At 41.0% G+C, this 26,388-nt stretch overlaps 1 protein-coding gene across 7 annotated transcripts in view; it reads left to right on the top strand.

Moving 5' to 3' along the window:
• The window catches only part of CSMD3 (CUB and Sushi multiple domains 3), a 2,085,767-nt gene that overhangs the window by 711,446 nt on the left and 1,347,933 nt on the right, over positions 1-26,388 (top strand). For all 7 annotated transcript variants that reach the window (XM_073679791.1, XM_073679790.1, XM_073679789.1 and 4 more), the window contains exon 6: positions 24,694-24,806. In XM_073679791.1, coding sequence (XP_073535892.1) covers positions 24,694-24,806 — 113 coding nt within the window. The remainder of the gene's footprint in view (positions 1-24,693; positions 24,807-26,388) is intronic.

The raw sequence follows: 26,388 nt of genomic DNA, 5'->3' as shown, positions 1-26,388 counted from the left end.
ATGGACTAATAGAACAAGTCCCACACACTGCTAGAAGTCCAAATATTTTTTCAGAGCTAGATGCAGAAAAAAATTATATTCAATTTGCAACCTGATGGAGGTCAGTATAGATGGACTAATAGAACAAGTCCCACACACTGCTAGAAGGCCAAATATTTTTTCAGAGCTAGATGCAGAAAAATATTATATTCAATTTGCAACCTGATGGAGGTCAGTATAGATGGACTAATAGAACAAGTCCCACACACTGCTAGATGGCCAAATATTTTTTCAGAGCTAGATGAAGAAAAATATTATATTCAATTTTCAACCTGATGGAGGTCAGTGTAGATGGACTAATAGAAAAAGTCCCACACACAGCTAGAAGCCCAAATATTTTTTCAGAGGTAGATGCAGAAAAAAATTATATTCATTTTGCAACCTGATGGAGGTCAGTATAGATGGACTAATAGAACAAGTCCCACACACTGCTAGAAGGCCAAATATTTTTTCAGAGCTAGATGCAGAAAAATATTATATTCAATTTGCAACCTGATGGAGGTCAGTATAGATGGACTAATAGAACAAGTCCCACACACAGCTAGAAGCCCAAATATTTTTTCAGAGGTAGATGCAGAAAAAAATTATATTCAATTTGCAATCTGATGGAGGCCAGTATAGATGGACTAATAGAGCAAGTCCCACACACTGCTAGAAGCCCAAATATTTTTTCAGAGCTAGATGCAGAAAAATATTATATTCAATTTGCAACCTGATGGAGGTCAGTATAGATGGACTAATAGAACAAGTCCCACACACTGTTAGAAGGCCGAATATTTTTTCAGAGCTAGATGTAGAAAAATATTATATTCAATTTGCAACCTGATGGAGGTCAGTATAGATGGACTAATAGAACAAGTCCCACACACTGCTAGAGGGCCAAATATTTTTTCAGAGCTAGATGCAGAAAAACATTATATTCAATTTGCAACCTGATGGAGGTCAGTATATATGGACTAATAGAACAAGTCCCACACACGGCTAGAAGGCCAAATATTTTTTCAGAGCTAGATGCAGAAAAATATTATATTCAATTTGCAACCTGATGGAGATCAGTATAGATGGACTAATAGAACAAGTCCCACACACTGCTAGATGGCCAAATATTTTTTCAGAGCTAGATGCAGAAAAATATTATATTCAATTTTCAACCTGATGGAGGTCAGTATAGATGGACTAATAGAAAAAGTCCCACACACAGCTAGAAGCCCAAATATTTTTTCAGAGGTAGATGCAGAAAAAAATTATATTCAATTTGCAACCTGATGGAGGTCAGTATAGATGGACTAATAGAACAAGTCCCACACACTGCTAGAAGGCCAAATATTTTTTCAGAGCTAGATGCAGAAAAATATTATATTCAATTTGCAACCTGATGGAGGTCAGTATAGATGGACTAATAGAACAAGTCCCACACACAGCTAGAAGCCCAAATATTTTTTCAGAGGTAGATGCAGAAAAAAATTATATTCAATTTGCAACCTGATGGAGGTCAGTATAGATGGATAATAGAACAAGTCCCACACACTGCTAGAAGGCCAAATATTTTTTCAGAGCTAGATGCAGAAAAAAATTATATTCAATTTGCAACCCGATGGAGGTCAGTAAAGATGGACTAATAGAACAAGTCCCACACACTGCTAGAAGTCCAAATATTTTTTCAGAGCTAGATGCAGAAAAAAATTATATTCAATTTGCAACCTGATGGAGGTCAGTATAGATGGACTAATAGAACAAGTCCCACACACTGCTAGAAGGCCAAATATTTTTTCAGAGCTAGATGCAGAAAAATATTATATTCAATTTGCATCCTGATGTAGGTCAGTATAGATGGACTAATAGAACAAGTCCCACACACTGCTAGAAGGCCAAATATTTTTTCAGAGCTAGATTCAGAAAAATATTATATTCAATTTGCAACCTGATGGAGGTCAGTATAGATGGACTAATAGAATAAGTCCCACACACTGCTAGAAGGCCAAATATTTTTTCAGAGCTAGATGAAGAAAAATATTATATTCAATTTTCAACCTGATGGAGGTCAGTGTAGATGGACTAATAGAAAAAGTCCCACACACAGCTAGAAGCCCAAATATTTTTTCAGAGGTAGATGCAGAAAAAAATTATATTCATTTTGCAACCTGATGGAGGTCAGTATAGATGGACTAATAGAACAAGTCCCACACACTGCTAGAAGGCCAAATATTTTTTCAGAGCTAGATGCAGAAAAATATTATATTCAATTTGCAACCTGATGGAGGTCAGTATAGATGGACTAATAGAACAAGTCCCACACACAGCTAGAAGCCCAAATATTTTTTCAGAGGTAGATGCAGAAAAAAATTATATTCAATTTGCAATCTGATGGAGGTCAGTATAGATGGACTAATAGAGCAAGTCCCACACACTGCTAGAAGCCCAAATATTTTTTCAGAGCAAGATGCAGAAAAATATTATATTCAATTTGCAACCTGATGGAGGTCAGTATAGATGGACTAATAGAACAAGTCCCACACACTGTTAGAAGGCCGAATATTTTTTCAGAGCTAGATGTAGAAAAATATTATATTCAATTTGCAACCTGATGGAGGTCAGTATTGATGGACTAATAGAACAAGTCCCACACACTGCTAGAAGGCCAAATATTTTTTCAGAGCTAGATGCAGAAAAATATTATATTCAATTTGCAACCTGATGGAGGTCAGTATAGATGGACTAATAGAACAAGTCCCACACACAGCTAGAAGCCCAAATATTTTTTTCAGAGCTAGATGCAGAAAAAAATTATATTCAATTTGCAACGTGATGGAGGTCTGTATAGATGGACTAATAGAACAAGTCCCACACACTGCTAGAAGGCCAAATATTTTTTCAGAGCTAGATGCAGAAAAATATTATATTCAATTTGCAACCTGATGGAGGTCAGTATAGATGGACTAATAGAACAAGTCCCACACACAGCTTGAAGCCCAAATATTTTTTCAGAGGTAGATGTAGAAAAAAATTATATTCAATTTGCAACCTGATGGAGGTCAGTATAGATGGACTAATAGAATGATGCTATGCCCAAAAGGCTTTACTTCACTAGGTTCAGTAAAAAAATTGGTATTCTATACACAGGTGGTGTAGCTTGCAACACAGATAGGCTACTCCACTGACTAACACACTCTGCAATAGGCCAAAAAGGATTAGCTTTGCTAGATTTAGCCAAATGCTGTGAAAAAAACTTGCACAGCTCTGACACAGACCTGCCTGGCAAAAACTGATAGGAACTGATCTAACTTAGTCCTGAAAAGGACTGCAATTACAATTAGTCTTTACTCCCAACTACAGATGAGCGTTGTTCTACTCGAACTGTTCGCCAATCTCAAATTCGAGCTGTTTTGGGCGGTGTTCGAGCCGGTCGGCGAACACGAACAATTTGAGAAAAATTCGGCTATTCGAGGTTATGTTCGATAACTGTTCGTGCACCAAAATCATAACTGGATTTTTTCTCAGTAATGATGAAAATTAATGTTAATACGCAGTTTGAGTGTACAGCGGGGCGGGGGGAGGGGCAGGGGATGGATCTCTGCAGGAACAATGAAGATCTCCATTTTTTTTTCTCTTTCCCGCATTTGCAGTGGGGAGGTGCAATCTGTCAGCCTATCAGCAGCGCACACACGGAGCGAAGTGCTTTTTTTCACACAAGCAAGGGCATGTGTGATTGGCAGTGTATGTCACATGTCCTTGCCCTATAAGACCAAGCCATTTTCCCCGTCGCCACCATTTTCTCACTGCTGCAGCTGCGTGTTAGACGGCACCGCTGTTGCTGTGTGCGCTATACCTTGTTAATTTCAAGCCAATTTTCGCACAAATATACAGATAGCTTGGGAGTAGGGAATAGTTGTGATTGCAGTCCTTTTAAGGACTAGGTTACAGCATTTCCTACGACTTTTATCAGGCAGGTCTGTGCTCTTAAATAGATAGATTGTGGGAGTAAAGACTAATTGTAATTGGAGTCCTTTTCAGGACTAGGTTACATCAGTTCCTATGAGTTTTTGCCAGGCAGGTCTGTGCCAGTGCTGTGCAAGTTTTTTTCACAGCATTTGGCTGAATCTAGCAAAGCTAATCCTTTTTGGCCTATTGCAGAGTGTGTTAGTCAGTGGAGTAGCCTATCTGTGTTACAAGATATACCACCTGTGTATAGAATACCAATTTTTTTACTGCACCTAGTGAAGTAAAATCTTTTGGGCATAGCATCATTCTATTAGTCCATCTATACTGACCTCCATCAGGTTGCAAACTGAATATAATTTTTTTCTGCATCTAGCTCTGAAAAAATATTTGGGCTTCTAGCAGTGTGTGGGACTTGGTCTATTAGTCCATCTATACTGACCTCCATCAGGTTGCAAATTAAAAATAATTTTTTTCTTCATTTAGCTCTGAAAAAATATTTGGGCTTCTAGCAGTGTGTGGGACTTGTTCTATTAGTACTTCTATACTGACCTCCAGCAGGTTGCAAATTGAATATAATTTTTTTCTGCATCTAGCTCTGAAAAAATATTTGGGCTTCTAGCGGTGTGTGGGACTTGGTCTATTAGTCCATCTATACTGACCTCCATCAGGTTGCAAATTAAAAATAATTTTTTTCTGCATCTAGCTCTGAAAAAATATTTGGGCTTCTAGCAGTGTGTGGGACTTGGTCTATTAGTCCATCTATACTGACCTCCATCAGGTTGCAAATTGAATAAAAAAATTTTCTGCATCTAGCTCTGAAAAAATATTTGGGCTTCTAGCGGTGTGTGGGACTTGGTCTATTAGTCCATCTATACTGACCTCCATCAGGTTGCAAATTAAAAATAATTTTTTTCTGCATCTAGCTCTGAAAAAATATTTGGGCTTCTAGCAGTGTGTGGGACTTGGTCTATTAGTCCATCTATACTGACCTCCATCAGGTTGCAAATTAAAAATAATTTTTTTCTTCATTCAGCTCTGAAAAAATATTTGGGCTTCTAGCAGTGTGTGGGACTTGTTCTATTAGTCCTTCTATACTGACGTCCAGCAGGTTGCAAATTGAATATAATTTTTTTCTGCATCTAGCTCTGAAAAAATATTTGGGCTTCTAGCGGTGTGTGGGACTTGGTCTATTAGTCCATCTATACTGACCTCCATCAGGTTGCAAATTAAAAATAATTTTTTTCTGCATCTAGCTCTGAAAAAATATTTGGGCTTCTAGCAGTGTGTGGGACTTGGTCTATTAGTCCATCTATACTGACCTCCATCAGGTTGCAAATTAAAAATAATTTTTTTCTGCATCTAACCCAGCCAATAGTTTTGGCCTAATACCACAGTTTGGCCACTCAGCTCTGCTCGGTTACCATCCATTGTTTTTTTGTGCAACAACTCCAGAGTTGTGAATTAGTTAACCACCAAAATGAGTGGAAAAAGGCCTGCTGCTGGTGGAAAGGGGAATAGGCGTGTTGGGAAGGGGAAAAAAGGTTGTGTCCGTGGGGTAGGTGCAGAAGAAAGACCATCTTCCAGCCAAACTAAAATGTCTACTTCTTTTAGCGGACAATGTGATAAGATCCCTTTCTTACGGCCACGCCAATCGCTACAAATTCCAGATGAGGCACAAAAACAGCAGGTGCTTCAACGGATATCAAGTGCTCCTTTAAGTGGGCTCTCCTCCACATCAACTTCAACATCACAAATACTCCAGTCCTCAAAGGTGTCACCCAAATCGCACTTGCTTCCTCACAGCTCCCAAATCTCCAGCTGCCCGTCTGAGTATGAGGTAGAACAGATGGTTGAGTCTGCAGAGCTCTTTACTCATACTATAGCCTGGGAATCAGAGGTCGACTCCAGCGCTTCTGTGAATCCAGACGAGGAAATGATCTGCACTGATGCCCAGAATCTTTATGAGTCGGATCCAGGACCAGACGCAGAAGGTTCTGACCATAATGTAGACCCTCATTCCCAAACTGTAACTCCTGTTGGTGGAGACAATGAGGAAGACGATGATAAGACTCAAATACCTGATTGGAGCGACAACTTTAGTTTTTTGTCAGGGCAGGAACAGGTTGGCTCTGAGGACGACGGGTGTGATAACGCACAGGGTGATGATGATGAGGTCGGAGATCCCACTTACTGTCAACCCACAGTCAGCCAAGAGATGAGGTCAGCAGAGGAGGTGGAGGAAGATGCTAGTGACGACGAGGTCAGGTTGCGCCTTCCTGGACAGAGACGTAGTACTGGAAGCACGTCAACAACTGCATCCTCAAACACAACTCTGCCTCTCACCACAAGTCGTGGTGGCTCTTCAGGTCGCATGGGTGCTAAGCCTTGCATAGCCTGGGCATTTTTTCAGATCGATAAAGATGACCCAACTCGTGTTATCTGTAACATTTGTCAGCAAAAGCTAAGTAGAGGCCAAAAAATACATAGTTTGAGTACTTCATGCATGAACCGGCACATGGACATGAAGCATAAGTTGCAGTGGGAAGCTCAGTGTGCTACAATGCGGTCTAGCCGGCCGGGCCAACCACCGTCTGCCATATCTTGTGCATCCGCGGCCTCTTCATCCTCTGTGACTGGGGGGACAGCAGTCACACCTGTTTTGGGGCGCAGACCTGCCACCTCTTTACCCGCAACAGCCAGCGTGATTGGCAGGTCATCATTTTCTTTGCAGGTGGTAACACAAGCTGGTCTTGAGCGCTGTCCGACATCGATAGCACCACCTTTGGATCAAGGCAACCTAACATGTCCGCCTGCATCTTCCTCACAGACCGGCAGTTTGCCGGGGACACCCTTATCAACCCCGTCTAAGCACAATAGCCAGCCCTCGGTCCCTCAGATGTGGACAAGTAAAAGACCATTTCCTCCTAGCCATGAGAAAGCTAAGAGGTTGAATTTCACCATCTGCAAGCTCTTGGCTACAGAAATGCTGCCTTTCCGCCTGGTGGACACAGAGGATTTTCGAGACCTTATGTCCGTCGCAGTGCCCCAGTACCAGATGCCCAGTCGGCACTACTTCTCAAAGAAAGGTGTGCCTGCGCTCCACCAGCATGTCGCACACAACATCACCGCTTCTTTGAGAAACTCTGTGTGTGACAGGGTGCATTTCACCACAGACACTTGGACGAGTAGGCATGGACAGGGGCGTTACATGTCGCTGACTGGGCACTGGGTAACTGGTGACAGCAGGACAAGGGGCTGCTGTCCAAGTCTTGCCGTCCCCACGAGTTGTGCGTCAATCCTCTTTATGTCATTTTTCCTCCACTGCTTCTGCCTCCTCAACCTCCTCTCGGTCTTCCACCTGCACCCAAAGCCTGTCTGGTCATGCCACAAGCTTTCTAACTGCGCAGAAGGGATCCTGCACACCTCCTTACTATGCTGGCAGTAGGGCTCAACGTCATCAGGCAGTTTTTACATTGAAATGTCTGGGAAATGTGAGTCACACAGCTGAGGAGTTGTGGTCAGCTCTGGAGAACCAATTTCATGAATGGTTGTCTCCACTGGACCTGAAACCAGGGAAGGCCGTGTGCGACAATGCTGCAAACCTGGGTGCGGCCCTTCGCCGGGGCAATGTCACACACGTGCCTTGTATGGCTCACGTGTTGAACCTGGTTGTCCAGCAATTTTTAGCCCACTATCCCAGACTAGATGGCCTTCTGCAGAGGGCACGGTCGCTGTGTGCTCACTTCCGCCGTTCGCATTCCGCAGCTCAGCGACTTACATCTCTACAGAAGTCGTTGGGCCTGCCACTTCACCGGCTAAAATGCGATGTGCCTACCCGGTGGAATTAAACTCTGCACATGTTGCAGCGACTGTGGCAGCACCGACAAGCCCTGGTGCAATACGTTCTGACGTATAGCCTGGGCCAACGAGATTCAGAGGTGGGGCAAATCACGCTGGAGGAGTGGTCTCAGATCAGGGACCTATGCACCCTTCTGCACAGTTTTGAAATGGCGACGAAGATGTTTAGTGCTGACGATGCCATTATCAGCATGACTATTCCGGTGATTTACATGCTGGAGCACATGTTAAACAGAATTCGGAGTCAGGTGGTGGCACAAGAGGAGGTGGAGGAAGTAGAGGAGGAGGAGTTGTATGCGGAAGGGCTAACATCTGCAAGGTCCAGACGGTCGGCAGCACCAGGGCGGCAGGCATGTGAGGGTGGGGGAGATGATTTTACCAGGGCGCATGGTAGCAGCCAAACTAGTGAGGAAGGTGCAGGAGCCCAGGAAGAAGTGGAGGACGAACTGATGGAAGACTCATCAGATGAGGGAGACCTTGATCACATTTCTGTTGTGCGAGGTTGGGGGGAGAGGACAGAGGAAGGAAGCATGATTGTTACCTCGCCACCAACACAACAGGGACTTGGTGCTCCTGGATGCGCAACACACATGAGTGCCTTCTTGCTGCACTACCTGAAACATGACCCTCGAATTGTGAGAATTAGAAATAATCCTGACTACTGGGTTGCCACACTGTTAGATCCCCGGTACAAAAGTAAATTTGCAGAAATTATTCCTGCCATAGAAAGGGATGCACGCATGCAGGAGTATCAGCAGAGACTGTTGCAGAATCTTACATGTGCTTTTCCACAAAATACCAGTGGTGCACGTAGTGAATCTCACAGTTCCAACTTGCCAACCGTGGGACCGTCAAGTGTTCAGCACTCAAACCGTAACAGAACCACAGTATCTGCTGGTAATATCAATTTTGCGGAATCATTTCACCACTTTTTTAGCCCATCCTTTGCAAGGCCACAGGAGACAAGAAGTCTGACACATAGTCAACGCCTAGAGACGATGGTACAGGAGTATCTCCAAGTAAACATTGAAGCCACGACTGTGTCACTGGACCCTTGCTCTTTTTGGGCTTCCAATCTGGATAAATGGCCGGAGCTAGCCACTTACGCCTTGGAGATCTTGTCATGCCCCGCAGCCAGCGTTCTGTCTGAACGTGTGTTCAGCGCTGCTGGTGGTGTGCTGACAGATAAGCGCACGCGGCTCTCCACTGATAATGTAGACAGACTCACGTTCATAAAGATGAACAAATCATGGATCCGAAACGACTTTTCTACCCCTGTGTCATCCTGGGGAGAGTAAAAGCTTGATGATTGGTTAAAATCACCCTACCAACCGTTTTAAGCTTTCAAATTACTAATCATGTTTATCTGTATCTTGACTGGAAAATAATTTGGGCTTTGTAGCAGTGTGCAGCACTGATCCTATTAGGCCATCTATAATAAGCTTCACCAGATTTAAAATTAAAAATAATTTTTAGCTGCATCTAGCCCGGAAAATAATTTTGGGGCTCCGAGATGCGCAAGACACATAAGTGCCTTCTTGCTGCACTACCTGCAGCATGACCCTCATATTGTCAGAATTCGAAGTAATCATGACTACTGGGTTGCCACACTCTTAGATCCCCCAAACTTTTCGATCAACCTTTTCATTTTAATAAAGACCAAAAAAATGGTCATTTTTGAAATTATAAGCATTAGCAGGTTGTTAGAAACTGAAATCAAACAGTTTTCAACTCAAAACTTTATTCTAGGTGATGTTACATTTTCACATAGGACCCCTTGTTCGAAAGGAGCTTCTGAACTCTCTCGTCCATTGAATTTGTCAGGTTTTGGATGGTTTCTGCTTCAATTGTTTTGCATGAGGACAGAATACCCTCCCAGAGCTGTTGCTTAGATGTGAACTGCCTCCCGCCATCATAGACACTCCTTTTAATGATGCTCCAAAGGTTCTGAATGGGGTAGAGGTCAGGGGAGCATGGGGGTCACACCATAAGTTTGTCCCCTTTTATGCCCATATCAGCCAGAGATGCAGATGTTTTATGTGCAGCATGAGATGGTGCATTATCATGCAGAAAAATGATCTTGCTGTGAAATACACGGTTCTTCTTCTTGAACCATGGCAGGAAGTGCTGTTTGAGAAAATCCACATACATTATGGAGTTCATCTTTAGCGCCTTCAGGGATCCTAAAGGGGCCGACAATCTCTCTCCCCATGATTCCAGCCCAAAACATTACTCCACCTCCTCCTTGTTGGCGCTGTAGCCGTGTTTGCGTGGGGTGTCCATCAACCAGCCATCCTCCACTCCATTCATCTGGACCATCGAGCGCTGCACGGCACTCATCCGTGAACAAAACAGTTTTGAAATCAGTCTTCATGTAATGTTTGGCCCACTGGAGCCGTTTCTGCTTGTGTGAAGTGGATAGAGGAGGTCGACAGGATGGCGTATGCACAGCTGCAAACCTCTGAAGGACCCTGCATCTTGTTGTTCGGGGGACGTTGGAGGCACAAGCAGCTTCAAAAACTTGTCTGCTGCTATGACAAGTCTTTTTTGCCGCTGCTCTTTCAACCTGACGTAATTGCCTGTAGGAAAGAGTCCTCAATTTGCCCTTATCAGCACGCACACGTGTGTACTGTGAATCAGCTACATACTTCTTGATTGCCAAGACACTTCATCCTGATCATCGCACAATGTTGATTGTAGTCATGCCTTGACCTAAACACTCCACAATTTGTTGCTTCTCAGCAGCCGACACATCCTTTTTCTTTCCCATTTTGGCAGAAAATGTAGGCTGCTTAATAATGTGAGAGAGCCTTCTTAAGTAGTCTTGCCTTTCATTGGACACACCTGCCAAACTAATTAGCACAGGTGTCTGCAATTGCTTACAGTGATATAAAGAGCCCTGACACACATCACCATCAATGAGTTTAACTGACAAACAAACAAATTCTTCCCTTATCACTCCTAAACACTTTTTGCATAATAATTTGGAACGCGGTGTACATGTGCTTTTCCACAAAACACCAGTGGTTCACGTAGTGAATCTTACAGTTCTAACTTGCCAACCGTGGTCTGTATGGAATTGTTCAATAAAGGGCCCAAAATTAAGATAACATAGATGGGAGAGGTCTCTATGAATAGGAATTCCTAAGTATTTGATACCCTGTGAGGGCCAGGCAAAGGGAAAGTTGGACTGGATGGAATCCTATATGGATTTAGGGAGGGAGACATCGAGGGCCTCAGACTTCGCTGCATTGATTTTAAAATTTTACCATGTAACAAAGTGATCTATTTCAGCCATAACAGCAGGGATGGATATATGTGATTGAGTGATATATACTAGGACATCATCAGCAAATAGAGAGCACTTGTACTCGGTGCCTCCCACCTCAATCCACCTAATATTGGGGTTATGGCGAATTGATGAGAGCAGGTGCTCCGTCACTAGGATGTATAAGAGAGGGGACAGAGGACATCCCTGCCTTGTCCCATTGGTGATTGTGAAAGGTGATGAAAATGTTCTGACGCACCCCCTGGGCCTTGGGACACCCGGAGCCGGACCCTTTTTGGTGGATGCTGGTGGTTGTAGTCTTCGTGGCGGCGATCCGGTTCCGTGGCTCAGGGCGGTCAAACCAGTGGCGGAACTATTTATGTGGTTTTGATGTTTAAATGTCCGACTACGCCACCCGTGGATTGCGGTCAGAGTGAACCGCCGCTACAGGGCAGACCGCTAAGGCTGGTGTTGTGGGTGCAGCAGAGCGTAGCATAACTCCCCACGGGAGGAGTATAGCCTCAGGGCAGTGTATGCGGAGGATGGGGGTGATGGTGCAGGGCAGCAGCAGTAACGACACGGAGTCAGTGATGCAGTTCAGGGCCTTTACTCACAGTTCTTATTATCCAGACCACGTCTGCAGGTAACGGCTGCCCACGTCGTACTGTGCTCACCAGGTGAGGGGCTCAGACAACTCCCAGATAACTTTGGAGCGCTTCACAGGACCCCCTTTGTGTGTCCTTTGTCTGGCCTTTCTTACCAACACTTCTGTCCGGCTGCCTCGGGCCTCCTCTTGGTAAACTTGGCGCCAGTTTCCCTGACCCTATGTGGTGCCTTCCTAGCGGGTGGAGCAAGGGGCTGCGCCACATAAAATGTCAGAGCCTCCGGTTTCTAGCTGAGGGTCGTTTCCTGCCTCCACTAGTTCGGGGACCGGTCTCCCCCTTTGGCCTGACCCCTCCACGCAGGTGGATTCGGGCGTGCGGTGGCGACTCGCCCGTCCGCACCCCTGGGATCCCTTCATTCCTCGTTCCTGGAGCCTTCTCCGCTCCTCTTCCTTCCTTCTCCCTCTTGCAGGCCTAGGCCTCTGTTACTAGGCCCGCCTCCGGAGCAGAGCTCATGCAGAGCCCCTGCTCCCTGCCACTTCTGCTCAGACTTCTCTGCACTGAACTAAGATGGTGCCCACCTTTTATACTCCCTTCTCAATGCACCCAGGAACTGCTTCCTCCCTGCTCCTGCACTGCAGGGTTCCCCTTCCTCAGTGTTCCCTCCCCCCACTCCAGCCAGGGACAGGGACTGTCGTGCCCATCTCAGGGGCATATTGGTCGCCCTGCCCCACGGCAATGTGGTGTAATGCATGCAGGTGTCGGGTCCTGATCCACACTCCATCCTTACCTGAGAGTGAGATATCACACCTCTAGGTGAGGTGCAATACGTCTGTAGCAACCGAGCCCTCGGTGCTACAGTTCCATTTATCTTCAGCCTAGGTGACGTATTGTGATACAGGGCCGTGATTTTGGCTATAAAAGGGTCCCCTAGACCCCTACCCCAAGCTTTTTAAGAGAATCATATATGGCGTGCCAGGAGACTCTATGGAATGCTTTCTCAGCATCCAACGAGAGTATCTACTTACAAATTTTTAACTGCATCTAGCCCAGGAAATACTTTGTGCGTAGTAGCAGTGTCTGCTAGTCAGCGGATTATCCCGGCTGTTAAGCAAGCTACACCACCTGTAGTTTGGACACTTAATTTTTTCAAAGGAAATGCTTCGGGACCACGGGATACTTAGTGAAGAGCATCAGGAGGCACCCCAAGGCATAGGGGCTGGGACTGGCAGTAGGATGCCTTGCTTAGGACAGCCGAGCTCGATCCTTATAAAAGCTTTTTAACTGCAGCAGCTTTAGTGGACGCTACTGGAGCTGGAATTACGCGGCTGCTGGCATGAGACTTGCCCTCCAATAGATCCTTGTAAATGGATTTAAAGTGTATTCATTCAAATTAGAGGGACAATTTAAATTAAAAAGCTTAGAGCTGCCTCCACCACAGGGGGGCTCTCTCGACCCACCAGCGGACAGGCACCAGTATTGGGAGAGGGGGGCTGGCCGTCAGGGTTCACCGCGGCTCTGGCACAAACCCGGCGACACGGAGGTGGCACGGGCAGGAGCGGACTGGCCGTCTCGGCTTCTCACTTTTTGGATTTTAGAAGGGCATGACATGCCTATATCTGTGTCTCCCCCTCCTTTTACTCCTCCACCTCTTTTCTTTTCGCATGACTATATGTACTTGTCACTTTTCCATGTGTTAGTTGTGTCTTCTGAGCAGTTTGTCAGCTTTTGGACACCTTTGAAGGTGTTTTCTATGTGTTTCTATGTGTTTTTGTTTGCCTGCCATTGGTTTTAACGGTGTTCGAAGGTGTTCGACGAACAGTTCGACGAACAGTTCGGCGAACACACGGGTGTTCGACGAACCGAACCGAACTCGAACACTACGGGGGTGGCTCAACACTACTCCCAACCTATCTATTTAAGAGCACAGACCTGCCTGATAAAAGTCGTAGGAAATGCTGTAACCTAGTCCTTAAAAGCACTGTAATCACAACTATTCCCTACTCCCAAGCTATCTGTAGATTTGTGCGAAAATTGGCTTGAAATTGACAAGGTATAGCGCACACAGCAACAGCGGTGCCGTCTAACACGCAGCTGCAGCAGTGAGAAAATGGTGGCAACGGGGAAAATGGCTGGGTCTTATAGGGCAAGGACATGTGACATACACTACCAATGACACATGTCCTTGCTTGTGTGAATAAAAGCACTTCGCTCCGTGTGTGCGCTGCTGATAGGCTGACAGACTGCACCTCCCCACTATAAATGCGGGAAAGAGAAAAAAAAAATGGAGATCTTCATTATTCCTGCAGAGATCCATCCCCTGCCCCTCCCCCCCCCCCGCTGTACACTCAAACTGCGTATTAACATTAATTTTCATCATTACTGAGAAAAAATCCAGTTATGATTTTGGTGCACGAACAGTTATCGAACATAACCTCGAACAGCCGAATTTTTTTCAAATCGTTCGTTTTCGCCGAACGGCTCGAACACCGCCCAAAACAGCTTGAATTTGAGATTGGCGAACAGTTCAAGTCGAACACCGCTCATCTCTAATTGTAACATAACTATATTACCACCAAATAGTGACCATATATTACAACCATACTAATTATTAATAAAAAATTACTGTATTAGCAGTAATAATATCCCCATACAATGACCGACTATGGAAGGTATCAGTATATACAATACAGGTAACTTTAGAGATCACAGATGACAATTATAAATAAGTTTAAGTGTATTGGTAATTACCAGTGATATTATACACAGATGTTATGTATAAAGTACCATATTTTGTGGACTATAAGATGCATAAGACCATAAGGTACACCCCAAATTTTGAAGGAGAAATTAGGAAAAATTAAAAAACTTTTTAATAAAATGGTGGTGCATCTTATAGTCCGATTTTGCGGTAGCTTACCGGGGAGGCAGCTGCAGGAAGCTGGTGGTGGCAGGAATAGGGCAATGCCACAGGCCCTGAGCTGGGAGGAGGGGGTGTTCGGTGGTGAGAGGCTGCGGTGGGTCTTTGACAAAATGTCAGTGTAGTCCCCGCAATTAACTTTGATTTCATTGCGGTGGACTTCAGGAAAATGGCCGGCGGAGGCGAGGTATGCGCAGATTGAGATCTCAGAAGATTATCTGGCATGGTGTAGAGTAGAGGCATTGGTGTAGTGGTTGGAGAGGAAAATAATCCTGGCTGCTGTATTCAGGACAAATTGGATAGGGGAAGGTTTAGTAAGAGGGAGACTGATTAGTAGAGAGTTGCAGTAGTCCAGACAAGTATGAATAACAGCAACAGTAAGAGTTTTTGCAGAGTCAAATGTAAGAAAGGTCAAATTCTTGAGACGTTTTTGAGTTGTAAGTGACATGAGGGAGCGAGTGATCGGAAGTGGGGAGTAAAGGAAAGATCTGAGTCAAATATAACCCTAAGACAGTGGGCTTGCAGTAGGGGAGTAATGGTAGAACCACACACAAAAATTGCAATATTGGATTAGGGAATATTAGGAGAAGCAGGAAGCACAAGAAATTCAGTTTTTTACAGATTACATTTCAGAAAGAGTCAGGACATGATGATAGAGACAGCAGAAAGACAATCACTAGTATTTTCAGTGGTGATGTCAGTAGACAATGTGTATAATTAGGTGTCATCAGCAAATAGTTAATACTGAAAAACGAATCTACTCATGGTTTGTCCAATAGGGGTAGTATAGAAGGAGAAGAGAACGGGATCTAGAGGTGAAGCCTGAGGAACCCCAATAGTAAGGGCAAGAGGAGTGGAAGAGGATTCAGCAAAAGATACAATAAAGGAGCCAGAGTTGCAGTCAGAGAGGTAGGAGGAAAACCAAACGAGAGCAGCATCCATGAGCCCAATAGAGCAGAGCATAGTGAGGAGGAGTTGGTGATCCACAGAGTTGAATGGTGCAGAGACATCCAGGAGAATCATCAGGAAGTAGTGACCATTAGATTTAACTGTTAGTAGATGACCCCTTGTCCTTTGTAAAATCTTTGAAAGGAATAAGTCTTGTGCCAGTCCTTTGTATTGACAACATATGTGTTTATACTGTACATATAAATGAGATCTCCTCAGACGTCTTTTTGCTAAGCTAAACAAGTCCAACTTTTCAAACCTCTCATCATAGGAGAGGCCTTCCATCCCATATAATAATCTAGTTGCCCGCCTTTGAACTGACTAACTTCCGAATATCTTTTTTAAAATGTGGAGCCTAAATCTGGATCCCATATTCCAGATGTGACCTTACATTATAGAGAAGTAATAACACATTGGGATCACAGGATTTTATCTCTTTTTATACACCCTAAAATCTTGTTTACTTTTGCAGCTGCTGACTGACATTGAGTACTGTCGCTCAGCTTACTTGTAACCAGATTATTCAAGTCCTTCTGCTGTTTTGTAGTCCTGAATATACTCCAATTTAATGTATATGCAGCAATAGGATTATTCCATCCTAGGTGCATTACTCTACATTTACCCACATTAAACTTCATATGCCAAATGATTTTTATGCCTACATAAATGATCCAAGCACCCAGCATTTTGCTCGTTGACCAGATGATCACCGATATGTTGACATGGGATGATAATCGGGAACTGATTATTATGAATGCTCGTTCACAATTCTCGGTCAGTCTATATGCTTCTTAAAGTTTAGGTTTAGAAGAGAGATTTGTATCACAAAATCAGAGATTTAAAAAGCCACAGGAACACTAGAAATGGCTTTTATATTTTTTTGCCTTTTATTTAGTATTATATTTAAAATTAGGTTGATTTTAGCGCCAAACAATTATTTTTTTTTTGTGTTTTTGATTTCTTACTGTTGCCTTTTCTTACATCACTTAGATACAATGCAACAGATAATAAAATGCACTTACTTTTAGAACATTCAATAGTATATTTATTCTGCCTTTAATATTATGGATTATAGAAATATTTCATATACAGTGATATTCATGACTTTCAGGTCACACCGTGCCGTACAGGTGTGTGTGTCTGTGCATGTGTGCGTGTGTTAGAAAAACGTGATCAACACACTTGTGAATCAGCTCTCACTATTACGCTGTTGTGATAATTATGTTTTCGAGCAATTTTAAACTGTAATAAAATCCTAGGATTAACATCTATTTATTCTGTTTATATTATATGTGTGTTTCAGAAAACACTTTATATTTGATAAGTATTGTGAACTCCTTAAGATTATATTTCATTAACAAGGTGCTTCTAAATATAAACTCCTTATTGAAAAATCTCAATTAAACAGTAATATTACACGTCTTACCCATACCTAGCAATTTCCACAGTGAGTCTTGTGAAGTTTATTCTCTTTGAAAATCACTGCACTTCATGGAAGGATTGGTGATGAAAAAGTCAAGATATGTCTGAAGTGTAAAAATAAGTACACAAGGTCAGGAAAGCCGCATACAATGTAATTTTATACTTAGTGGATTTGTGCTGATCTGATCAAAAATGAACTTCAACTTCAATGGTTCAGTTTTAACTACACTTGTGCTTTAAAAGTGTGCTGTACAAATTGACATCAATGGCTTACAAAATAGAAATTTAAGAGAGCATAGATAAATATATGCAATAAAAAAGGATTTCAATGTTTTAATAATTTAGTCATAATTGAATAGAATAAACATTCCTACCATTTCTCTTTATTTTTTACACTACTTTTACATTGCTTGTTACCCTGTTCAGAAAGCTTTATGGATGGCACTAACCCAAGGGTGGGGAGTCTCATACCTGGGGTGGTTTATGTCCCTGGACGACCTTTTATCCACCCCCCGGGCAGATTTCTGGGAATCGCAGAGTTTGGGATGGCAGCTGTATTTTGACAGCCACTGGCCCATTCATTTTCTCTTGCTCTATGAGAACGCGCATGCAGTGTTCACTACTGAATGAAAGATTACGTCCTGACACCAGTGCCAGCGTTAGGATTTACTTTGCGGGCAGAGTTAGTGTACAATTTGTACAGCCCCCGAAAAATTGTATAAATATCCAAATGGCCCTTGGAAGAAAAAAGATTCTCCACCCCTTAACTAAGCTCTACTCTTGGTTGATAAGCAGGAAGTTAAGTTTGCTTCTTCATTCTAGCTCCTGATTCTGTCACACAGTAACATTGGCAGCACCTTGAGTTTTAGTCATCCTGTTCCTGATATAAAACTATATCTTCTCTTTCTTTCCTCCATGCTCCTGTATGCAGAATAAGAGTCAATATACTGTAAAAATGTTGTGTTCTTAGCTGTACATGCGAGCCTGGTATCTGCCATTTTGCCTTTGCTTGAAAAAGGCCATTTGTTGGCCAAAACATCGCTTTGAAGATGCATTTGGATAAATATAGGAATGAAATTACCACTTTGGTGCCTTGGAAACCATATTTTTCTGGATCTGCTTGTAACTTGGTGGAAAGTTACCCCAGGGAAGTACAGAACCTGGGGAGAAGTGCAAAGGGAATTACTATTATGGACACTCTACATGCGAGCCTGGTAGACAGAAAATGAGTCCCACTGATAGGTTAAGACCAATGTTTCCTCTCTACTAGGCTCCTCTGTCCAACTCAAGAGCCAGTACGGTCAGAATGACAATTGTGCATGCACCATTAGACAAAGTGTCATCTTTTGTCCCCCATGACTAACAAATGAGCAAGCGCTTTTATAATGTTTCTCTCTAGTAGATTGTACCATCACTATCAGAACCATTGACCACCAAACTTCATCAAGAAGTGGATCATCCTTTTTTGTCTCCGTGTGGCTAATGTATTTTTTTCTCCAGTGCCATTTGCATGCTTTTTCTCTATACTGTTCCATACCTTAATATTCCTGCCCCTTAAATTTTCTAAAATATGGTCTACGTGCAATTTCACACCAAGCTGTTTACAAAATTGAACTTATTCAGGAAGAAGCAAAATTAATATAAGACCCAAAATCCAAAAATGCATGGCATCAGCACAGCCATATGACTGAGAACAACTAAGGAAAAAAAATCAATGATTAAGCTAGATGTCTATCATGTGCTGCAAAAAAATCTAAGAAACTGAAGTTTTCATCCGTGCAAAAATGCATAAAGAATTCTGAAACTTTTTAAAACATTATTCTCAGTCAAGCATCAGATTCCTTCTGCTATATTTTTGTGTCTCATGGGAATTCCTCAAAGCTCATAGACTTGCTCGAGGCCTCAGCTGTGATGGTATCCGATGAATTGCCACTGACATGTTTGACACTTGATATGGAACTTTATTGCAAATATTACTTTTGCTTCTTGATTTGAAGCTTGGCTACTTTGAGCACATTGTGCCCATGAGAGAGTTTTTTTATGCTATGCTGAGACCAAACTTTGCAATATAGACAGCAAAATACGTCTTTCCTATGCTAATGTAACTGAGCCTTTCTTGTTTAGCACAATATTGCCACTGTATATTTTGTGTGTGTGTGATTTCAAAGATCTAAGTTTTAATCCCATATGAGGCTGCTTTATTACATCATGTTATACTTATTTTTATTAGTGTGACTTTATATGTGTAAATAAGTCCAGCATTTCCTATTTATGCCTTGATGATTTAGATGTTGAAAATGGCAGAACTACATTTGGGAATACTCTAGCACACAAGTACTGCATTTTTTCTTCATATGATTTTCTCCCAGAATAATATATCTGTGAATGGCGACGTTGAATGATTTACCAAAGTAACACATTGCAAAATCAATAAAATATTTCTAATTTAATGGGTTTTTTAGGCATGTGAGTGAACTATTACTTATTTATACACAGTCTTTGGGCACTACTTTTTTGAAAAGATGTTAAAAACTTTTCTTTTGCTTCTTCTATTTTACTATTATTTCAACATCTATCTATTACTGATTAGCGAAGTTGCCAAAATTTGAATTCGGAAGTTCACTCAAAATTGGGGTTTTTGTCTTCTTCTGGATCAACAGATTTAGGCATAGGGATTTTAATAATACAATTATTAGAATCACAAGAGTAATGCAAAATATAAAACTAATTTAAAAAATTATAAACGGTTACATTTTTAATTGAAATAGTGCAGCATTAATAAAAATGGTAATAATATTACCTTGTGAGGCCTAGTCCCAGTTAGTTAGTAAGTTAGTGTAGTGTTAGTGTATGGATTACAATTGGGGAGGAAAGGTTGAATTGATGGACCTAGGTCTTTATTCAACCTATGCTACTAGGTTACTATGATTTGTATCAGATTAGTTAGTATGAACTGAATTTGTCTTAATATGCTCTTGGGTCTCTTGAGACTCAACAGTATATCAAATAAAGTTCTGAAAAAAAAAAATGATACTCACCACTAGAGATGATTGAATAAACTAGAGTGTAATTAAATCCTACTCTAATTTTACAATGCCAGTATGCAGATTTTTTTTGGAAGTCGTCTGGATTCAGCAAAATGGGGGCTGTTGGCTACCATCTTTCTGAACCATAAAAGCTCATCAAAATTTTTAATAATATAAAAAAAACTTATATTCACTTCTCCAGCAAATCTGCTCCTCACAACCACCCGACTGGTCCTCATTGCATCTTTGGATTGGTATCAGCAGCGGTGAAATCCCCTGGCCTTTGTAGAGACCTAGAGACTGAGACCGGAAATTTCTCTGCTGTTATCACGGATATGTCAGATCTGACAGACATTCATTCTGGAGCCGGCTGTAGAAGGTCACTGCGCTTGGCATTGCAGATGCCTTCTTGATTCCCTTATCTATGTAGTATAGTTATATCCTTCTTCCTTTAGGACCCAGCAGTGGCCTCCACCTTCTGCTGCTGATTAACACACCCTTGCTGGGTAGTTAAATAGTCTCAGTTCAGTGTACCTCAGTTTAGGCTTGGTGCACTATTAGTTGGCCAGCTTCTTCTCTGGTGTCCTTGGAGGACAGTTGGCATTATCTCTCTGGTGTCTGCTCAAGCTAAGTGTATCCCCTTTGTCTGTCTACCTTATTGTCTTTAGTTTATAGTGGGGCTTGACTAGTGCTCACCCTGTCCCCTCCCTATCCACACTGTCCCCTCCCTATCTAGGGCCAAGCTCTAGGGACATTCAAGGCTTAGGTTCCTGCTCAGTAATAGGTGTGGAAACTATATAGGGACGATATGGTAGGCAGGGTGATATTATATCTGCCTAAGGGTCTCCACTCCCCCTTTCCTTAGTGTTTGGGTTTCCTCCCCCTCTTCCCTTCGTGTTGCACTTTGTCTTTCCCTCACCTTGCGTGACGGCTATCAACGCAGGTCCAAAGATGTGACAAGGATCAGATGGACAGCGGTGAGTAGTGGAGAAGCAGGAGAGGTGAGTATAAGGATTATTTTTTTCGCATATTTAATTTATTATGTTCTCGGGTAACAGAACCCTGAACATAATAAGAGACATTAAAGTTATTCTCCACAAATCAAAACCATGTAAACAAGTAAATTCAAATTTTGTCTGATTCGCTCATCTCTAAATCATTGCAGCTTCCTCCCAGTCTTTGTTGACAGGCATCAGCGGTAAAGTCATGACTACAGCGCATGGGACTGCTGCAGTCAAGCACTAGCCTCAATGGTTTGTGCCAGCTACTTTAGCATCACCACTGAGCCAGTGATTGCCTGTCAACAAAAATAGAGGCATTGATTGATGGACTTTTGGGTCATCAGAGCATGAGTAACTCTGGTTTTATTAATTTTCACTAGTGAAAGCCTATGAACATAAAAAATATAAAATGGAAAACCACATTAATAGAAAAGGGTATACCGTCTTATAAGGTTGGTTTACTAGGATATGCCATAACAAAATGGTTGGTGTTCATCTTTCCTCAAGGATTCCATCAATCATGTGAACATATGTCCGTTAAGCTAATTCGCTGCACATATTATAAAGAAAATTATATTACAGCCCCATACAGCATTGCTTTTCAAGAAAAATCTGTGATGAGCAGTTAGGCCCCAACCATTGGTAAGTGGTAGAATTTTAGATTTATATGCTATCACTTAGTATAGTTGAAAATGCTTTAATTCAAGTTGTTAGATTCAATTACTCTAAATTGGAGAGTATAGTTTAGGCTAAAATATGTTCCTATGGTCAAGATAGTGTTAATATAGAATATTTTATTTGATGTATTTCAATCCTGCTAAATCAAGACTAATTTCAATAAATTGCATTATTATAATAATCATATTTAACAAATTAACAATTAATGAGATACATAGTAATGTCCATCTACAATTAGAGTTAGGCATCTCTCCATCACAGTTATGTTGTTGAGACTTGGTTTTATTGCATACTGAGGTACCACTGCTTCTAGCAGTAATATTTTGATGTTATGACATATCTAATAGCTTCAGACCTGCAGTTTTTCTAGGAAAAGGGGTCAATTTGACTGAAAGAGCCTACTTGCTGTAAAGTGAACATTTTAGTGATATAGGAGCTGATCATAACACTGTTCTAAAGTAAAAAAGCTTTCATAGAAAGAACAGCCTGCCTAGCCACTATGAAAATAGCAAGAAAAAAAAGTCAAATAGTATTTATACAATACTATCATAGTAGTCAGGATGACAACTAAAAGAGGCATGTACTCAGATGTATATAGATGACTACAGTCTCAAAATATTAATCTCCTTCAAATCAAGCATCTTTAGTACTTAGTAGTACTTGCCTGTTATGATATGATGTATAGACAGACACCAGCTCCTGGCAGCATTTCTAGGGAATTTTTGTAAATTTCTCAAGGTGATGGCCTCACGTTCACAAATTTTCTTGGATTTCATGCTGCAATTGCAATCTTCAAATTTGCCAGCCAATCCAGGATTTTTCAGGACTTCTTCTGAAACCAAAACAAGGTGGAATTTTACATATGCTTGGGATCATTGTGCTTTTGGAAGGCGTAATGACACCCAAGCTTCAACTGCTTTACAGAAGCCAAAACATGTTCTCCTAAGACTCAAAATACTTGATTGAATTTGTTGTCCCCCCCAAAAAAAAATCTCTAGGTTTCCAATGTTGGGGGAATCAAGCAAAGTAAGCAGCCCCAAAGGATTACCCAGCCACTACCATGATACACTGCCGGCAGGGTGTTCTTCTCAGAAAATGCCTCATTCTTTTTTCTTAAGTCATACATTTGAGCCATAGGCCCCAACCATCTAGTCTATATTTGTGAATTGAAGGCCATTTCCCATGAGGAATTGGCTAAGATTTCTCTGGAATGGTGACAAAAGCTAGTGCCTTGTTATGCAACATATTTCAGCAGGTCAGCTCTATTAAGTACTAAAGAAGCTAGTATTGAAGATATTGAATAACTGAGACTGCAGTAGTCAATAAAAGTGACATTTTGTGTTGAATTCAGAGAAAGCATTTGATATATTAGTTGTCTTGAGCTATATAAACTTTTATTGTTTAATTAGTTTATTTAGTTTCTTTCAGTTTATTGCAAAGAGGAGAAAGTTTGTACATTTTGCTAATAAACCAAATTTGTAATGGGGTTGAGTAATTTTGATTGTAACTGTAATACAAAATCAGAATTTCCATTTGTATACATCTATTTCAGGGTTATTGTACTCAATCAGAAAACAATAGTAGACTAGATGGCTATGTAAAAGGCATTCCATAGAGGTCTAAGGGGTAACATTACTCCTTCAAAAAACAACAACTTTATGTGAGGTGACCTATAGGCCATTCAATACTCCTTGGAAAGTAAAAGTATACAAATATGCTCCTCACTGAGGAACAGAAGAGGTTTTTTTAATGTCACCTATTGAAAGTAGCAATCCTATAAATCAATATTGATGTTTTAATAAGCTTTGTCACACGAGTAAGGACTTAATAAATTGTCCGTCATATTGCAAAGCCTTTTAAGGGGATCAATATTGACTTATATGATTACTCTTGTAAATATTCGCAACACTGTTCTTATTCAATGACAACAAATTACAGAAATATATTGAAAATTGTGAGGAATTGAAATATAAAATTTGTAGCTGTGTTAACCCTTCCCTTTTCATGGATTTCATCAAGAATTTCAATTTCTCAATAAACAAATTCAATATAAACATAACATGGTAGCATGTCATTAACAGTACAAAAATTACTGTACTCACCAATACCTGGTCTCAATAGCAATATGCTATAGGGTAAAGAAAGGTCACTATGATAAAAGGTAGTGTGCAAAATACTGGTGAACAACCACTCAAACACCATCAATGAGGTGGTGGTTGCTTTGTATTATAAATGCACAAAGATATGGTTTGTATGAAGTGCCAATCACTAATAAACCTTACTTTTTTGACAACTACTTTGTGATCACTTATAGATCAGTATAGCATTAACTTCTCCTGACAGATTATAACAGAATCATATTTGTTTGTTTGTTTGTTATATGCAGGAATATATTAAGTCAAAGATAAAATAGAGAAATGACACATATATATAAAAAAGTTTTATAACTTTTAATTTTCATAGAAATTCATATACATTCATATAAAGATAAAACTTTTTAAATAAGAATTGAGTTGACCTAAACTGTAATTTTCTTGTAACTAATTTAATACTCTATATCAATGGAGGAAAAAGTGTAAAGGAAATATTTGTGCCTCCCCTATGGTTTAAATCCACTCTTGGTTTTGGCTTCTAAATTCTGAAACAAAGTATTGACTCAAATATGGTCATGTGAAAGTGGCCTAAGGCATCTTTTACATCAGTGTAGCGTACTATGTATATTTCATAACTAACAAGGCTCCTCTGCTTTTATGCCTAGATGCTGAGCAATGATAGCTAGTAGTAAGGTAGAGGAAGGTCTTTTATTTATGGTATATGAAATTATCTGTCCTTAAATGACTAGAATTTAAAGACTTCTGAATGCATTTCTTTTCATATACAATTAACGTGACATTTTTTCTTCTACATTATCTGCAATGTTTTTTATTGTATGTTGAATGTGATTAAATTCTAGTAAAACATGCACAGTGAAGATTGTTGCTTCTTTATTCAGGTTATCTGGCATGAATGTACCACCACCAGTAGTCAGCAACAAGCATTGGTTAAGGCTTCATTTTGTTACTGATGGTAACCATCGATACAGAGGATTCAGTGCTCAGTATCAAGGTATGTAGAAACATTATTGAATTGATTTTCCATTAGTTTAAGTAAATTAATATATTTAAATTACATTTTTTTTGCATTTTTTTTCCATCACATTTACTTTTTTAGTAAAACATTCTTATTTTTCAAGTAACAGAATGACTGGTATCCTGCTTTGCTTTTGTCCTAGTCCATGTGAATAATTGTCATCAGTATTATTATTATTATTACAATCATCATCATTATTATTATAGGAAATGTCTATTCTTAAATGGTAGTCATACTAATCCCTTCTGGACAAGTGACATGCATGTACATCACACTCCGGTTTCAAGTGTATGGAGTGAGCCCGCATCATTTCCGGCAGATGCCAGCTGTGGTGAACAGTTGGCATATGCATGTAACAGCAACACAGTTATAGTGCAAAACCAGTATAACAGAAAATTTGCGCTGGCCGCCTATGGCAGGTAAAGATATTAAACAATGGTAGAACTATAAATAAAATAGGTACTTTATTAAAATATTAAAACAGTTAGTAATACGATGATGAATGGTAAATGTCATAGAGAACAGTGGGTGAAGATTAGTCTGAGGATATCGTAGAACATCTGGGAGCACTGAAGTTAGTAATGGTGGTCCAGGGTAAGAAATAGGAAATAGTCCTTTGATTGATGTTAGTGAATCAATGCATGGGAGGGGGGTGCTTCCCCTGAGGAGAAAAAGATTGTTTCTTTTTAGAAGCTGGATAAAAAGTGGTCTGGGCATGCACAGTTAGAATACGATACCTGGTGGGTTAGTAATGTAGAGGTCAGAGGGTATATCTGGCCTCGTGCGTAGGGTCCAGGATGAGATCTGTTGTTGCAGTGGAAAGGGTTAAGACCTAAAGTTTAGCTATATAAAGGTATCTATAGAGGATACTGGTATATCTGTGGTTAGAGTGATGAGTACTTGCTGGAGGATACTGGTATACCTGTGGTTGGGGTGATGAGTACTTGTTGGAGTAGATATTGCGAAATTTATGAAGATGTTTGTAGAATAATAGATTCCTGTAAGGAAATATATATGGGGGAGGGTTAAGGAAAAGATAGTTAGATAACTATGGGGGTAGTTCACCAACAGCATCGATCAAAGGACTATTCCCTATTTCTTACCCTGGACCACCATTACCAACTTCAGTGCTCCCAGATGTTATACGATATCCTCTGAGACTAATCTTCACCCACTGTTCTCTATGAGCTTTTACCATTCATCTTCGTATTACTTACTGTTTTAATATTGTTTTAATAAAGTACCTATTTTATTTATAGCTCTACCAATGTTTAATATCTTTACCTGCCCTAGGCGGCCAGCGTAAATTTTCTTTTATACTGCTTTTACTTACCGAGACAACAGTGGTAGTTGTCACATTTTTGCAGCAGGCTCCAGTAGGGCCAACCAAATAGCGCCACCACATTATAACAGTTATATTGCAGTATATAGAATAAGAGGTCAAAGAATCAAGTTGCCTACTAAGACTTAAAAAGAAGTTATAACAAGAAGTTATAATTTTGTAAAAAAAATCTTAAGAATTTAAATTTCTCCCCTTTTTCCATATTAAGAATAAAGG

This window comes from Phyllobates terribilis, unplaced genomic scaffold (assembly GCF_046119375.1).
Source record: "Phyllobates terribilis strain yellow unplaced genomic scaffold, ASM4611937v1 Scaffold_4__5_contigs__length_816908805, whole genome shotgun sequence".
Classification (NCBI taxonomy): domain Eukaryota; kingdom Metazoa; phylum Chordata; class Amphibia; order Anura; family Dendrobatidae; genus Phyllobates; species Phyllobates terribilis.
This window is presented reverse-complemented; position numbering and strand designations above follow the sequence as displayed.